The sequence below is a fragment of the Archocentrus centrarchus genome, chromosome 1, assembly GCF_007364275.1.
Source record: "Archocentrus centrarchus isolate MPI-CPG fArcCen1 chromosome 1, fArcCen1, whole genome shotgun sequence".
Lineage (NCBI taxonomy): Eukaryota > Metazoa > Chordata > Actinopteri > Cichliformes > Cichlidae > Archocentrus > Archocentrus centrarchus.
In genome coordinates, this window is record NC_044346.1 from 25,159,878 (window position 1) to 25,175,097 (window position 15,220).

Genomic DNA, 15,220 nt, shown 5'->3' on the forward strand with positions numbered 1-15,220 from the left:
ATATATCAAATATATATAATATACCATCTGTACAGAGGACAATTCAGGCAGAAACTGTAGATTTACAGTGAAAACACACTTGGTACAACCCCAATGCAGTGGAAAACAGTGCATGAAAGTTCATTCAGATACCTTGACATCTTATTTCCAAACACTACACCACACAGGCTTTATTGATCTCTTGGACACACGCACACACCCACGCATTCCTGTCTGTGTGTATCCACAAATATATACAGAGATTTTAATTTTAAAAAAATTGCATATAAAAACATCTTTAACCACATAAAAGTGCTCGGCTGGATAAACACCGCATTTATATGGGAACATGTAGACTGACAAAACTAAAACAGGCTGTGTGCCAATATTTGAACTTTTTTGTGTTACATCTAACACACCACCAGTCTCTCTGACAATTAATATAGTGTCACAAATGTAATAAAAGAAGTGAATTTATTAATTCTGCTACTTCCAAATGCCAAGGAAGAGACTGCAATCAGCCTGGTTTATTATGTCAGATATTATTTTATTGAGTTAGCACCACTTAGGAAAACTTACTGTGAAAAGATGAAAATGGTGGCATCTAAAATCATTTGTAGGTAAAAGCATTTTTGTTCATATTCAAAATTGTCAGCAGTAAAGGTTAAACATATATATTAAAAAAAAAACAAAACACTGCGCAACTTTCAAGAACCTCTGGGTTTTATGTTGGTTTCAGTGGCTGAAAGTAATATTTTCACACAGTTTACCGCGGACAAGACCGCAAATGTTTGCCATTAAATACAAGGCAGTACTTGTCAGTCTGCTGAGCAGACCGTGGCTGTTAAGCAGAAAAAAAAACCGTGCCATTTTATCTGCTCTCTAATTATAGCAATTTCTGCCTTTTTGTAGAATGTGCTACTTGTGTGTTTGAGAATAGCAATCCTTGTGAATTACTGTTGAGGACTTAAATGCAGCAGCTGTCATCAAAACAAAGCCACCACCAATCCCTGACATTTCAGAAGGAAACTAAGACTGCAACTTTGAGTAGTTGAATGTTGGCATGATTTTTTCCCCCAATAAATAAAGAAATACAGATATGTCTGAAAATGAAAAACACCCTTACAAAACCTACAAATCTTATTACACCATTAGCCACACAATGACAAATCAGCGCTATTAATCATTTGTTGATATGACGTTTTTTGGCTCAAAACACAAGAGATACTCCTTCACATCTTCTTGGTCTGCAGATTGAGTCATAGTGCACAAACCTACAATATTTCCATTCAAGTGAACTCTCAGGCAGGCACCTAAAAGGCCATGAAGAAAGCATGTGGGTGTTTGACAGTTTTGGTTGCTCTAAATATACTGAAGCAAGGAAAGTTTAAACATTCATTATGAGAAATTAAAATGGGTGCATGGGAAGGTGGGCGGGGGTGGGCTGGGACAATAAATGTTCAATTAAGGGCCTGACATTCCTCATGTAGCTCCTGAGCAACAGTAGTAACAAACCGAGAAAGGAGAAAGTCTTCATGGGTAAACCGGAATCTGTCCAAAACATTTAACACAAACACCAACAGTCATGTTTTAGAAATGCTACCAAACTTTTGTATCTGATAATAAAACTTTTATGTGTCATAGACGAAAAGTCAGTGATGATAAGAAACAGCAGCTCGAGCCTTTATATTAGCATAAAAAAATGTTAATTCCAGTATTTGACTTGTAAACAAATCAGTGACACAAAGATCAACATATTTCCGATGTGCATAGAAAATCTACTTACATGCAAGTCTGCTATAACTCCTCGATTGTACTTCAACATTCTGTCCAGTGTTTTTAATCTAACAGAGGCACTACGACAAGCTAGCTCTAGCAGCAAATGCAGCGTTTTAGTCTAGATCTGTTTGTGTTACTTCAGATGTTTATGTTTACGTTAAAAACACAACACAAAAGCACACAATGTCCATATTCAAATGTGCATAAGTTCTGTACCCTTCCACAATCTGCTGATAATAATAATAAAAAAACCTCTCTCCTTCTGCCATTATAAAATCACAATTAGAAAAGTTTGTTCCAGTCTCTAATATGGGCTAACCCACTGATGCAGGGTTATAATCAAGAAAGAAAAAAATAAGTAATAATTGCACATGTGTATTTGGCATAAATCTAAGATTATTTCATTTTTGGATATTCTGAATTACTTCACTAAAACACTGAATATTCGCACTGGTTTTCATATGTTAAGTTTAAGTAAAAGTAGAAGCTTTCAGTACAATGAAAGGGATGCTGTTTTTTCACTCCCAGATAACAGGCAGAGGCCTTATATTCACTGTGATTATAACTAAGCTACAAGTTCAGCGATAAACTGGATGTTGATATAAATACTCCATCAGAATATTTGGCTGTTCAGTTATCTCAGAGGCCGAGAGGGTGAACATCAATATCGTACTGAGGTGCTGTTGGCGAAAATCTAATAAATTTAATATTAAATTATATTTAAAAAAATACAACTGCAATGTCAGTTTATATCTATCTATAAAACAGCAAGATGAGGAAATGAAATCATCATGCTGCATTCTGTGGTTATGCAAGTTGTCCTTGAATTTTCTTGACATCCAGTTACTCTACACTGTAAATAAATTATATTATGTAAAAAGGTGAAAATATTCAAAACCTTCATTAAGCCAGATTCACAGGGGAACAACTAAATTAGCCTAGCCTAAATGAAAAGAAATCAAAGTGACATCAAATCCATGTGCAGTATATGGGTTTGTTTTATGTATGTATGTTTTATGTTTCTAACACTGCTTTCTAACCTCACTGTGTGCTTTCTGTCCATTTTCATACTGGCCAGATATAGTCTCTATGAGTGAATGTGATGTTCTGGTAAAATTCAGTCACTACCAAAGAGTAACCAGTAATTTTACAGCCCATCAATTTTGGGGGGGTATATTCATCATAATGATGTCCAGAGAGGCAGAATTTTTCTGTCAATCACAGCTTCAATAAGAATGTGTGCACACATTGAGCTTTTTTTTTTTTTTTTTAAACCAAAGAAAAAGTCACTCTCTTTTGTTTTGCCTTTCTTTTTGTGGTCCTCCTTAATGAAAGGGTAGGGTAACTGCTGTTATCAGTGTCATCAGTGTTAGGAAAACATGGGAAACATTTACCATTAAGAGGCATGATTTAGTGGTTGCATGAAAGCAGCAGTTGAAGAAAACAAAAAGAATTTAATATTCAGCTGGCATTTCTAAAACACTAGGGAGAGCGTATTAATCTTACAATTCACAGTAGACAATTGCTTTGTTAAAATGTTCAGTTAGTCAGCTGTTGAATCAACAGCTGCTGCAGACTGGGTCATTTAGGGGGAAAAAAAAAATCAATCAATTCTTTATGAAGTAAAACATCCTGTGCTTTAAGTCAGCATTGAACAAGTTATTTTAAAAAAACAATTTACATTATTCAGAAAATTAGGCCTCAAAGCACCACCATTTATCAAGTAGACACAATACATTCTTATAAATGAACACAATCAGTGTGTCTTGATTTTATGCAACAGCCCCAAGAGTTCAAAGTAGAGTGATGAATTCCAACACTCACACTACGCTTATAAGACACATGCGTGTGCAATGTGTTTGTACATGTGTTGCTGTGTGCTTCCAGTTCTAAATAGACATAAATCAATCGGTCTAAACTGCATATTGGCTGATCAGGCACTTATTTAGGTCATTAAAAAAAAAATAGAATAGAGAAGGACTCCCTCTGATATTTGATGGACAGGTCACATCATTCTGCTTATTAATGCCCCCTTCAACATTAGAGGACCCTTCATTTATTCTGTCTCACACGGTGCAAACTACTTGAGTCAGTTAATTTTCTAGAAACAAAAAAAGGCGTATTACTGTGAATGGAGCGCTATTGCTTTGATCTGTCTTAGAGATTGAATGTCCTTCAATGTCTATCAGGAAAAAGGCTTTATGTGTCTCAGTGTTAGAAGCTCGACTCAGGGACTGTCCTTTTGCGCCCCAGTGAGGTTGTGCTATAACGAGTCCTCTGCAAGGTGCCATAAGATGGTTTGTCAGTTGTCAGACTGCGCGAGGGCGCGGTTGACATCCCATTACGATGCAAAGATGCTGTCCTACGCATGCTCTGCTCCGCTTTAGTGGGGATGTTGGTGGAGCTCTGGGAGCGTTTGATTTCAGCTGCTTTGCGACCCACCTTACCGTTTACCAGCTCATTAACCAGATGGCCTGAGCCATTAGACTTGCCTCTTTCCACTCCAGATCGGCCTCCTGCTGCTCCATTGGATAGAGACGGCCTTGACAAGGTCCTTCTGCTTTCTTCTTCATCTCCTGCTCTCCCTGACTCGTACTCAGTGGGCTTCCTTGGATCTTTATCCTTCTTCAGGAAGTTACCTTTAAAGAAAGACAGCAGTCCCTCATGGCCCTTAGGTGCTTCTGCTTTCTTGCTCTTAGAGTTTTCTTCTTGTGTGCTATGGTGTTCCCTATCAGCCCTGCCTCCCTTTTGTCTTTTCAGAGTTCCATCTTGGAGACTGGGTGTGCTGTAACTGGGCTGAACTCCAGCACTGGAAATCTGTTTTGTCTCAGTATCCTTGGAAGATTTGGAGGAGCTTTGCCTCCTTCCATCCTTCCTCCTGGTAAGGGTGTTGGTGCTGGAGCTGCTGCTGATATTTGCAGAGCTCTCATCTCTTGCCTGGCTCCCTTTGTTACGTCTCAGACTAGCCGTTTTATCTGATGGCCATTTCTGGCCCTCTGGGACCTGTGTAAATGGCTCCTCCCTTGCCTTACTCACACAACTTATACTTCCAACGCTGGATGAACGAACATTGGCTGCAATGCGCCCCTTAGTAGCTTCCTTTGTGCTGCGTGGTTCATTCATTAATGTTACTATTGAATCCTTGGTGCACCGGGGACGCCGGCCAGATTCCAAGTACTGTACCAGCTCTACAGGGGCAGGATCAGGTACCGGGGGAGGGACTGGGTCAGGTTTTCGACTGTCCTTGGAGCCAAAGGACCAGCGCAGGGGAAACACTCTGCTTAGGGTGTCCTTGGTTTTGCTGGGGGCTCTCATGCTCATGCTGCGCCCCTGAAGATTTCTCACAAATGGCCTCTTCTCAAATCCACCTGACATTTTTATGTAGAGAGGAAAATATTTTAGGCTTTAAATAAAAATGGAAGATGTTGAATTTAATTATTAATAAGACACCAAACTGTTTATGGCAAATCCTAGAGGTGGTCCTTTTACCTCTTCCCTCTTTGAAGCCATTGTCTAGGAAGACTGGAGACTCTGGAGAGTCAGGTAAGGAAGACGGACAGGTGGTGGATGAACGAGACACCACGCTGCCTCTCTTACTGTCCCCTGCCAGCCTGATTAGCCAGTGGTCTGACACTGATGAACTTGTGGAGCCTGCGGCACAGAGAGAGAAGAGGTTGAGAGGAGGAACATGAGGAATGCAACACTCATTTAACACTGCGCACATGCTGGAGAACTGGTGTTCAGATACTGCATATTATTTTATTTTTGGTCTGACATACAGATCTCTTATGCAACTAATAACCATTGTGCCCATAAGACGCAAGACTCAGTCTTCGAAGAAGAGCAGGCTGTAAAGGTCTGGTAGTATTTAGCCTCAAATGAAAATAAATTAAATGACATCATGTAATATTGTTTAAGAGACTGAATATTGGTTTTATGCAGCTCCATCTGGAGTGAGGAAGAGATCACTGCTCCCCAGCTTCAGTTTTTGATTTTCAAGCCATTACTTCCCTCTGATTTTGCACAAAGTACTAAAAACATTTGAAAAGCCAATAACTGACATTGTTTTGAGCATTTCAACCTATTGTGGCTTTATCTCTGGTTTACTCTTATACTCATGAGGTGTTTTGAATTGTTTATCATTTCTGGCACAGTAGGTGGGTGAATTCAACAAGTGTGGGGGACTAATGAGAGAAATAAAACATTTCTTACATTTCACTAAACTAATGTTAAATGAAATGCATTTGTAATAAATGTAGTTTAAATAGATAAGCTGTTACGGCCCTAGCCGGGCCTGCTGTGGCTTCCTGGCCCACGGGGTGTGGCTTGTACTCTCCAGCCTTGGGTGCCACCCTTTTTGGAACAGCTGACCCAACTCAGCAATCAAGCTGGGGTACTTAAGGCCAGAGAGAGGAGAGTGTTGTGTGTGTTGCTGCAGCTGCTTACTCCTGCTCAGTGGAGAGGAGGGTGGTGTTTTTGTTTTGGTGCGTGAGGCCTCTTGCCTTATGTTGTTGTTTATGTTTGTTGAATAACTCCTGTGTTTTCTTTTCTTTTGTTTAAAGGTGATAGTGGCGTGTCCATCTCTTTTTGTTATAATCTTAATAAAAATCTTTTATTTTACCAATTTAGCTCATGTCTCCTTTTGTCAACCCGGTCACTTTTTGTTACTTTCCCCGAACCCCCCTAGACTTTTTTAGGGGGAACGTAACAAGTGGGGGCTCATCCGCAAAGAATAGTTGCTGGCCTGTGAGTGAGGATTTGTGTAGTGGTGCTTTAATTAGGTGTGTCAAGAAAACTGCATCGTTACGTAACAAAGCTGGCATTGTGCAAAGCAGAAATTTCTATCTGCAAAATAAATCACATTATTTTCACATTCGAAGAATTTCAAGTTATCACCAGTGTCTTTTACAGAAAACATTTAAATAAAACCTGCCTCGTGCCACAGAAACACTTTTTTAAATACTTACAACTTAGAAGCTTTATTCGGGCACATCTAAAAAACTTGGTACAACCTCCACTCACCATTTTAGAAAGATTTCTGACAAAAAATAAACCCATCAGTAAAGGCCTCATCACTCAATTATATGTTGGTTGAGAACCACAATGACAATTCTGAAAGTAAAAGACAGGGTTGGATACGTGATTTACAGGAGGATATCTCACCTGAGGAATGGAGTAGAATATGTTTAAAGGCGCATACACAAACCATCAACACCCGACTGAGATTAATACAGTATAACTGGATAATGAGAACCTATATTTCCCCTTTACAGCTGAATAAGTTTGACCCCAGGATTCCCAATCTTTGTTATAAATGTAACACCTATCAGGGTTCACTATATCACTGCTTGTGGGAATGTGAGAAGATACAAAGATTTTGGAGTTCTGTGTTAAAGCTTCTTTCTCAGAGAGTATCAAACCCAATACCTTTATACCCTAAGTTATGTATTTTTGGTAGTGACCCAGAAAATTGGTCTTGAACCAGCAGGTAACTGACCTTTGTTTACTACAGGCCAGGCGCTCTATTGCACTATTCTGGAAAAATGTAAACTCCCCTCTCTTGGCCACTGGTTAAAGAACTTACCTTCGAGTTTGGCTCTCGAAAAGCTGACCTATATAGTAAGGAGGAAAGCTTCTGAGTTTTATGATATATGGAAGATGTTTTTGGAATTTGTTAAAAATTGTGATATTGAAGAGGCATTGGAAGAGTGAGATAATTATAATATCTACTTTGTGTGAGGAATGCATGTTATTTTACTGTAATCTCTTTTATGATTATTAGTGACTTTTTTTTTAAACACTGCCAGTTGTTCAATATGGGAAGGCTTGGGAAGTGTTATTCATGGCATTTATAAATGCATAACACTAATAAAGATATGTTTAAAAAAAAAAAAAAACCTGCCCTTAAAAGAAGGTCTTGATTAAGGCTGAAAACATTTCAGAATGCGAGTACTAAGTACTACTAAATACTAAGTTCACCAAAACAATTCAATAACAAACAAACAGATAGCTATCCAACTAAGCCTAGAACGGTGTCAAGGCATGAACAGCAACTCTCAAATAGTTCAGTTTTCCAAGGATAACATGGCTGTATTACATCTTCACATATTTTTTCATAGTGTTGACTTCACAGAAATGAATAACAATAATTTCACACAGAATTTCAGGAATTAGTTTTAGATTGTTTTCTCTGAAACAAGAAAGTGCATGACTAAATAAAAAAAAAAAAAATCTCAAACAGATGCCGTGAAATGAGAATGACAGCTGAAGTTGTCAAAGTAATGTGCACAACACAAAGGCATTCCTTTAAGGAATTTGTAAACTAAATAAATTATGTTTTCACTCTGTTAATTAATTTTACTCTCCAAAAATATGCTGGAAATGTTTTGTCCTACAAGTGAACACAAGTGATCCAACAAGTTAAGTAAAGAACACTTTTTTTTTTTTCATTTTTGCCCACAGCAGCTTTTATTCACAGTAGAAAGACAGGAAATGGGGGAAAGGCATGCAGGCAAACTGGCGACAGGCTGGGACTCGAGCCTGGGCTGCCCGCACCGCAACACGGCCTATGTATGTTGTCACTGGCTTCACCACTAAGCCACCCAGGCGCCTGAAAAGAGCACTGTTAACTATATTTATATGCAACACTACAACAACTTATGAACATATGAGCTGTGGATGGAGAAGTAAGGTGTGTCTGTGTGGCAGTGGAGCAAAGGGAGGGCAAAAAAATATAGGAAGAGGAAGGAGAGCGCGTAGGATGGTTGCAGTTTATCCTTCATCACAATGCAAATAGAACATTAGGTTTAAGGTCATTGAGAATCTGCGGCCAGGGGACAGTTACGATAGGCTCCAGCCTCGCTACAACCCTGAACTGGACAAGAAAAATGGATGATGACGTCTACATGTTTTGTTCTGTGTAAATCTGTGTAAATCTTGAGGGTGAGATTGTTTATGAGAGATGTGAGCCTGCTGAAGAAAAGATGTCAGCTCACATAAAAAAAAAAGGAAAGACTGTTGCAGAATGTAGAGTTTAACAAGATATGTACTTTTAGGTATTTATTTACTGAAGTCAGACTTAAAGTTGTGTGCTTAATTTATGGCGAGCAGATTACTGTGTTTGAACCACCATTACAACATTAAACACAGAAAAATATAAGAACGTGACTGATGCAGACATCTGAGCCCTTGCCAGCAAGGTTTTCAAACAAAACTGAAAACAAACAAACAAACAAACAGTAACAGTAAGCCATTCTCTGATGGGGAATTTATCAGAGTGTTTTATACGCCCTCAGAAAAATTTGAAAATGTGCCCTTATCCAGATGAACTGTAACAAGACAGATTGAGGACATTGCAGCTCTTGAGATTCAGTTGAAGTGGACTCTGGAAAAATATCAGGCTTTTGAAGCAGATTAAACATGCAAGTGACTGAAATGAACCAAGATCTGAATTATATTATACACTAAGAGGAGATGTGTAAATTAGCGCTAAAAAATAAAAAGTTGTTGATTTTGTAAACTAAAATAGCTAACTTCATCAGGGCCAGAGCACTGAAACACAGACAGTTTTGGAGGAGCATGAGGCTGAAAGTGGTGACTCAGGCTATGGCATAGCTGTCAGGTGGCTCAGCCTGGGCACAGTGCTGAAAACAGCATGTGACCTGACAGCAGAAATTCAAATGTTTGTGAGAAGAAAGGCATGGACATCCAGAGCTGTCGGATGAAGAATGGAATGCAGATCATGTATTTGCTGTTGATGTGACTGTCCTTCGCATTTCCATCTCAGATACTGGACCTAACTTTAATGCACTCGCTCAAACTCGAAACAGACTAGAATTCTCTCACCAAACGAGAAAACAGAACTGAAAAACTGCAGATGCATGCCTCTTTAACATTTTATTGCCTAATTGTGACATTTACTCTTACCAGTAGCAGGAACTGTGAATCCACAAGAAAGCCATTCATTGTAAGAGTCCATAAATAAAACTGAAATTCAAACCAGGGAAACACTCAGAGCAACCAGAGAAAACACACATAAGGAAACAGAGAAACAGTTTCAACAGAACAACAAAGCTGGGAGTTTAAATACATGAGGTAACTAGAAGGGCGCTCAGTAGAGTGCATACCTTCCCCACCCCAAATTTTCTATGTGCTGATACTGCACTGCATTAGATACTAAGTACACAATGTTGCCATACTCCATCATAAATTTCTAGATCACAAAGACTAAAAATGTATTTTATTGGCTTTTAAAAACTGTAAAATATGATTTTATATAATGAATATTTAAATTTAAAATCGAAAATGAAAATGAATTTTCAACAGTAATACCTGGGTAACAAATTTCATTGCAATAGATGAAACATCTGCTGAGATATGAATTTTACAATTTTGCCATTGGTGAAGTGGGGATTTTTTCAATTTTTAAAAATTATTGGTGACCTTGACTTTAAACTGGTCAAGTGGAAAACTAAGCACACTAGATGACTCAACAACTTGTAGAACCACCTTTAGCAGCTATAAATTGAACATCATTGTGGAAATATTTTGGGCCACTCTTCTTTATACTGTTGCTTCAATTCATTAAAGTTTCCACTCTCTTAATGTCCCACCATTTCAATTAGGCTCTGGACTGGCTGATGATCAACTACTCAGGTGCATTTGATTAGCAGCACCTTGCTGCTACTTATCCTCTTCATTTCTATGGAAGTATTAAAAGTGTAGTTAGTTTTTCATAAGACTGCAATGATTCCTGTGAAAACTTTCTTTTTCACATGATTGTATGTGCATACAATATGTGCAGTTCATAAAAAAATGTCTTGTGCAGCCAGTGCACCGCATAGAAATAGGTCATCACTGGTCATTTGGATTTGTAATGGCCAATAGGAAAATGAGTACATAAAGATAAAGGTTGATACTATTCTGACATTTGTAGTATCTGTATAGCTTTCAGTAAGCAGCCATGGCAAAAGTAAGTAAGTAAATAAGTAAGTAAAATTTTATTTATATAGCACCTCTCAAGACATAGATCACAAAGTGCTTCACACACTAAAAAAAATTACAATTGGAGTAAGCAGGACAAAAACAAAAAAAAAACAAAACAAAAAAAAACAAACAAAAAATATATATATATATAATAAAATAAGATAAAATAAAATAAAAAATAAACTAACCAAACGCAAGCCTAAAAAGATGAGTTTTTAGCTGTTTTTTTAAAAGACACCACCGAATCCGCAGTTCTTATACACAAGGGGATAGAATTCCAGAGTCAGGGAGCTACTGTTGCAAAAGCTCTATCTCCCTTAGTTTTCAGCCTTGTGTGATGTACGTCCAGTAGGACTTTATCACATAACCTCAGAGACCTGGGGGGAATGTACAGATGCAAGAGTTCACTGATATAAGTTGGGGCTTGACCATTAAGACTTCTATAAGTCAGGACCAGAATCTTAAACTGGACTCTGAAATTAATGGGGAACCAGTGTAGCTGGATGTGTAACGGTGTAGCATGAGAATACTTAGAAGATTTTGTCAGAAGCCTCGCAGCAGCATTCTGAACAACCGGGAGACGCTCCAGGGAGTTTTTGCTAAGACAAGTAAATAAAGCATTACAATAATCCAGACGTGAGGAAATGAACGCATGGATAGCAATCTCAAGTTCAGAACGTGACACAATGGGACTCAACTTAGCAAGGTTCTGTAAATGATAAAAACAAGCGTGAACCAGAGATTTGACGTGGGTATCTAAAGAGAACACAAAGGTTACACCAAGGTTCCTAATGGAAGATTTAGCAAATTTGCCAAGAGGACCAAGAGCTTCCATTATCCTCGGTATAAATCTATCAGGGGCACAAATGAGGACTTCAGTTTTTTCATCATTAAGTTGGAGAAAGTTATCAGCCATCCAACTTTTGATAGATCCTAAACATACAATCAGTGACTGTAACTTAGAGACATGTTCAGGCTTAAAGGAAATATACAGCTGAATGTTGTTGGCATAACAGTGATAAGAAATGCCCTCAAAAGTGCTCAGGATATGCTGTAAAGGAAGCAAATACAATAAAAATAATAAGGGCCCTAGGACAGAACCTTGAGGCACACCACAAGCAAGGGAGGCTGGAGAGGACCTGTACCTAGAGACAGCCACACAGAACCATCGTTCAGATAGATATGAAGTGAACCACTCTAAAGCAGCACCAGATACACCCACCCAGTGTCTCAGCCTATCGAGCTGATGTCAACAGTATCGAAGGCAGAAGTAAGGTCCAACATCAGCAAAACAGAAAACTCTGCTGCATCACTATACAACAAGATATCGCTGGAAACTCTAGCAAGAGCTGTTTCTGTGGAATGAAACCTACGGAAACCGGACTGATATTTGTCGAGGATATTGTGTTTGTCCATGAAGGCTATAAGCTGCTTAGATACAACCTTTTCCAGAATCTTAGATAGAAAGGGTAATTTTGAAATTGGTCTAACTGTTGAAAATAGAAGGGTCAAGCTTGGGTTTCTTTAAAAGTGGGTGAATGATGGCATTCTTAAAATAAGTGGGTACTTGACCAGAGACCAGTGAAGTATTAATTATTGAAAGCACACAGGGACTGATATGGCGTAAGACAATTTTGAACAGAGAGGTAGGTAGAAACTCCAAGCAGGTACTTTGAAGAATAATCCTCTTCCATGGAAACCGACCGAGTACAGGAAACCAGAAACGCTCGGCATCGCATTCCCGCCAGACCCCGCTTCCAGAACAGTCTGAGCTTCACCTGGACACCTGCTTGTCTTCCTCTCCTCCTCTGAGGCTTGCGAGTCCCCATGAAGGCAACATTAGGGACGCTGGACGTAGCTTCAATCCCCGGGAATATACACTGCTCAAAGAAATAAAGGGAACACTTAAACAACACAATATAACTCAAAATAAATCAAACTTCTGTGAAATCAAACTGTCTACTTAGGAAGCAACACCAATTGACAATCAATTTCACATGCTGTTGTGCAAATGGAATAGACAACAGGTGGAAATTATTGGCAATTAGCAAGACACGCTCAATAAAGGAGTGGTTCTGCAGGTGGGGACCACAGACCACTTCTCAGTACCTATGCTTTCTGGCTGATGTTTTGGTCACTTTTGAATGTTGGTGGTGCTTTCACACTCGTGGTAGCATGAGACAGACTCTACAACCCACACAAGTGGCTCAGGTAGTGCAGCTCATCCAGGATGGCACATCAATGCGAGCTGTGGCAAGAAGGTTTGCTGTGTCTGTCAGCGTAGTGTCCAGAGGCTGGAGGCTCTACCAGGAGACAGGCCAGTACACCAGGAGACATGGAGGAGGCCTTAGGAGGGCAACAACCCAGCAGCAGGACTGCTACCTCCACCTTTGTGCAAGTAAGAACAGGAGGAGCACTGCCAGAGCCCTGCAAAATGACCTCCAGCAGGCCACAAATGTGCATGTGTCTGCAGAAATGGTTAGAAACCGACTCCATGAGGGTGGTATGAGGGCCCGACGTCCACAGATAGGGGTTGTGCTCACAGCCCAACACTGTGCAGGACACTTGGCATTTGCCAGAGAACACCAGGATTGGCAAATTTGCCACTGGCGCCCTGTGCTCTTCACAGATGAAAGCAGGTTCACACTGAGCACATGTGACAGACGTGACAGAGTCTGGAGACACCGTGGAGAGCGATCTGCTGCCTGCAACATCCTACAGCATGACCGGTTTGGCAGTGGGTCAGTAATGGTGTGGGGTGGCATTTCTTTGGAGGGCCGCACAGCCATCCATGTGCTTGCCAGAGGCAGCATGACTGCCATTAAGTACCGAGATGAGATCCTCAGATCCCTTGTGAGACCATATACTGGTGCGGTTGGCCCTGGGTTCCTCCTAATGCAGGACAATGTTAGACCTCATGTGGCTGGAGTGTGTCAGCAGTTCCTGCAAGATGAAGGCATTGAAGCTATGGACTGGCCCGCTCGTTCCCCAGACCTGAATCTGATTAAGCACATCTGGGACATCATGTCTCGCTCCATCCACCAATAAAACGTTGCACCACAGACTGTCCAGGAGTTGGCGGATGCTTTAGTCCAGGTCTGGGAGGAGATCCCTCAGGAGACCATCCGCCACCTCATCAGGAGCATGCCCAGGTGTTGTAGGGAGGTCATACAGGCACGTGGAGGCCACACACAATACTGAGCCTCATTTTGACTTGTTTTAAGGACATTACATCAAAGTTGGATCAGCCTGTAGTGTGTTTTTCCACTTTAATTTTGTGTGTGACTCCAAATCCAGGCCTCCATTGGTTAATAAATTTGATTTCCATTGATGATTTTTGTGTGATTTTGTTGTCAGCACATTCAACTTTGTACAGAACAAAGTATTCAATGAGAATATTTCATTCATTCAGAGCTAGGATGTGTTATTTGAATGTTCCCTTTATCTTTCTGAGCAGGATGAAAACTGGTGTCACTGGGAGATAGGGTATCTTTAGCCATCGTTGAGGATCGGATAGACAAGAGTGTCTGGCGATCATAAACCAAAGCAGGCAGAACATCGGTGATACAGCGTGAAAACAGCAGAGCAGAAAAAAATAGCACCATCACAGAGCAGAACAAACTGCGGCAAAGCCAAACACAGGCGCCATCTTACCGGAAGTGTGACCTCGGGTGTTGCACAGAATTATTACTACTATTAAATCTGACCATTAGCTCTTAACATAGCCTTACTAGAGGCATGCTGTTCATTCCTCTCAGTTTAATAATCATATTTCCATTAAAAATAAATAAAAGAGACAAACAACAGAGTGGACAATGTTTTAAATTCCTTTTTTTTTTTTTTTTTGCAGTCTGACAGAGGACTTTGCTACACAATCAGCATTTCATGTGGAGCTAATTTAGCAGGCATGTTTTTCTGTGAATTAAAGTGAGTTCTTTATAGTCTGTTGTTTGTACCAGTATGTTCAGCTCTGAACTTACTTCAAAGGATGAAAGACCTCAGTATCATAGCAACTCACAATGGAACAAACTCAGTGAGGCAGGAGTGCAAGAATAGGTACTATCCATTCATCGATCCATTTTCTTATCCAATTCAGGGTTTCGGGGGGGGCTGGAGCCTATTCCAGCTACCGCATGGTGAGAGGCGGGGTACAACCTGAACAGGTTACCAGGCTGTCGCAGGGCAGAATAGGTACCAGATACTGGAAATCAGCTTTTTATGCATCATTTATAATCATGGGATTGACAGCTGACTTCTTCATGTCCACTGCTCTTTGGTAAGTTCAATGCTGTCTTATATAAATAGCTGAATAAAAAGCCAACTTTTATCACATTTCTGCTCCCTTACTGTGAAAGGTGAAAAAGAGCATCACTTATGTCTGACTTTTGATTAATTAGTGATCTCGATTGCATTTTATTGAAGGATACATGCTTTAGACTATAGAGAGCAAGGTGTAATTACTGTATCTAACTGTGTT

At 39.8% G+C, this 15,220-nt stretch overlaps 1 protein-coding gene across 1 annotated transcript in view; it reads right to left on the reverse strand.

Moving 5' to 3' along the window:
• Positions 1 to 3,547: 3,547 nt before the first annotated feature.
• The window catches only part of usp43a (ubiquitin specific peptidase 43a), a 137,328-nt gene continuing 125,655 nt past the window's right edge, over positions 3,548 to 15,220 (reverse strand). The window contains exons 15-16 of the mRNA XM_030733230.1: positions 5,248 to 5,409; positions 3,548 to 5,126 (exon numbers count right to left, since the gene is read on the reverse strand). Of these exons, the coding sequence (XP_030589090.1) occupies positions 3,973 to 5,126; positions 5,248 to 5,409 (1,316 nt within the window). The 3' untranslated portion in view covers positions 3,548 to 3,972. The remainder of the gene's footprint in view (positions 5,127 to 5,247; positions 5,410 to 15,220) is intronic.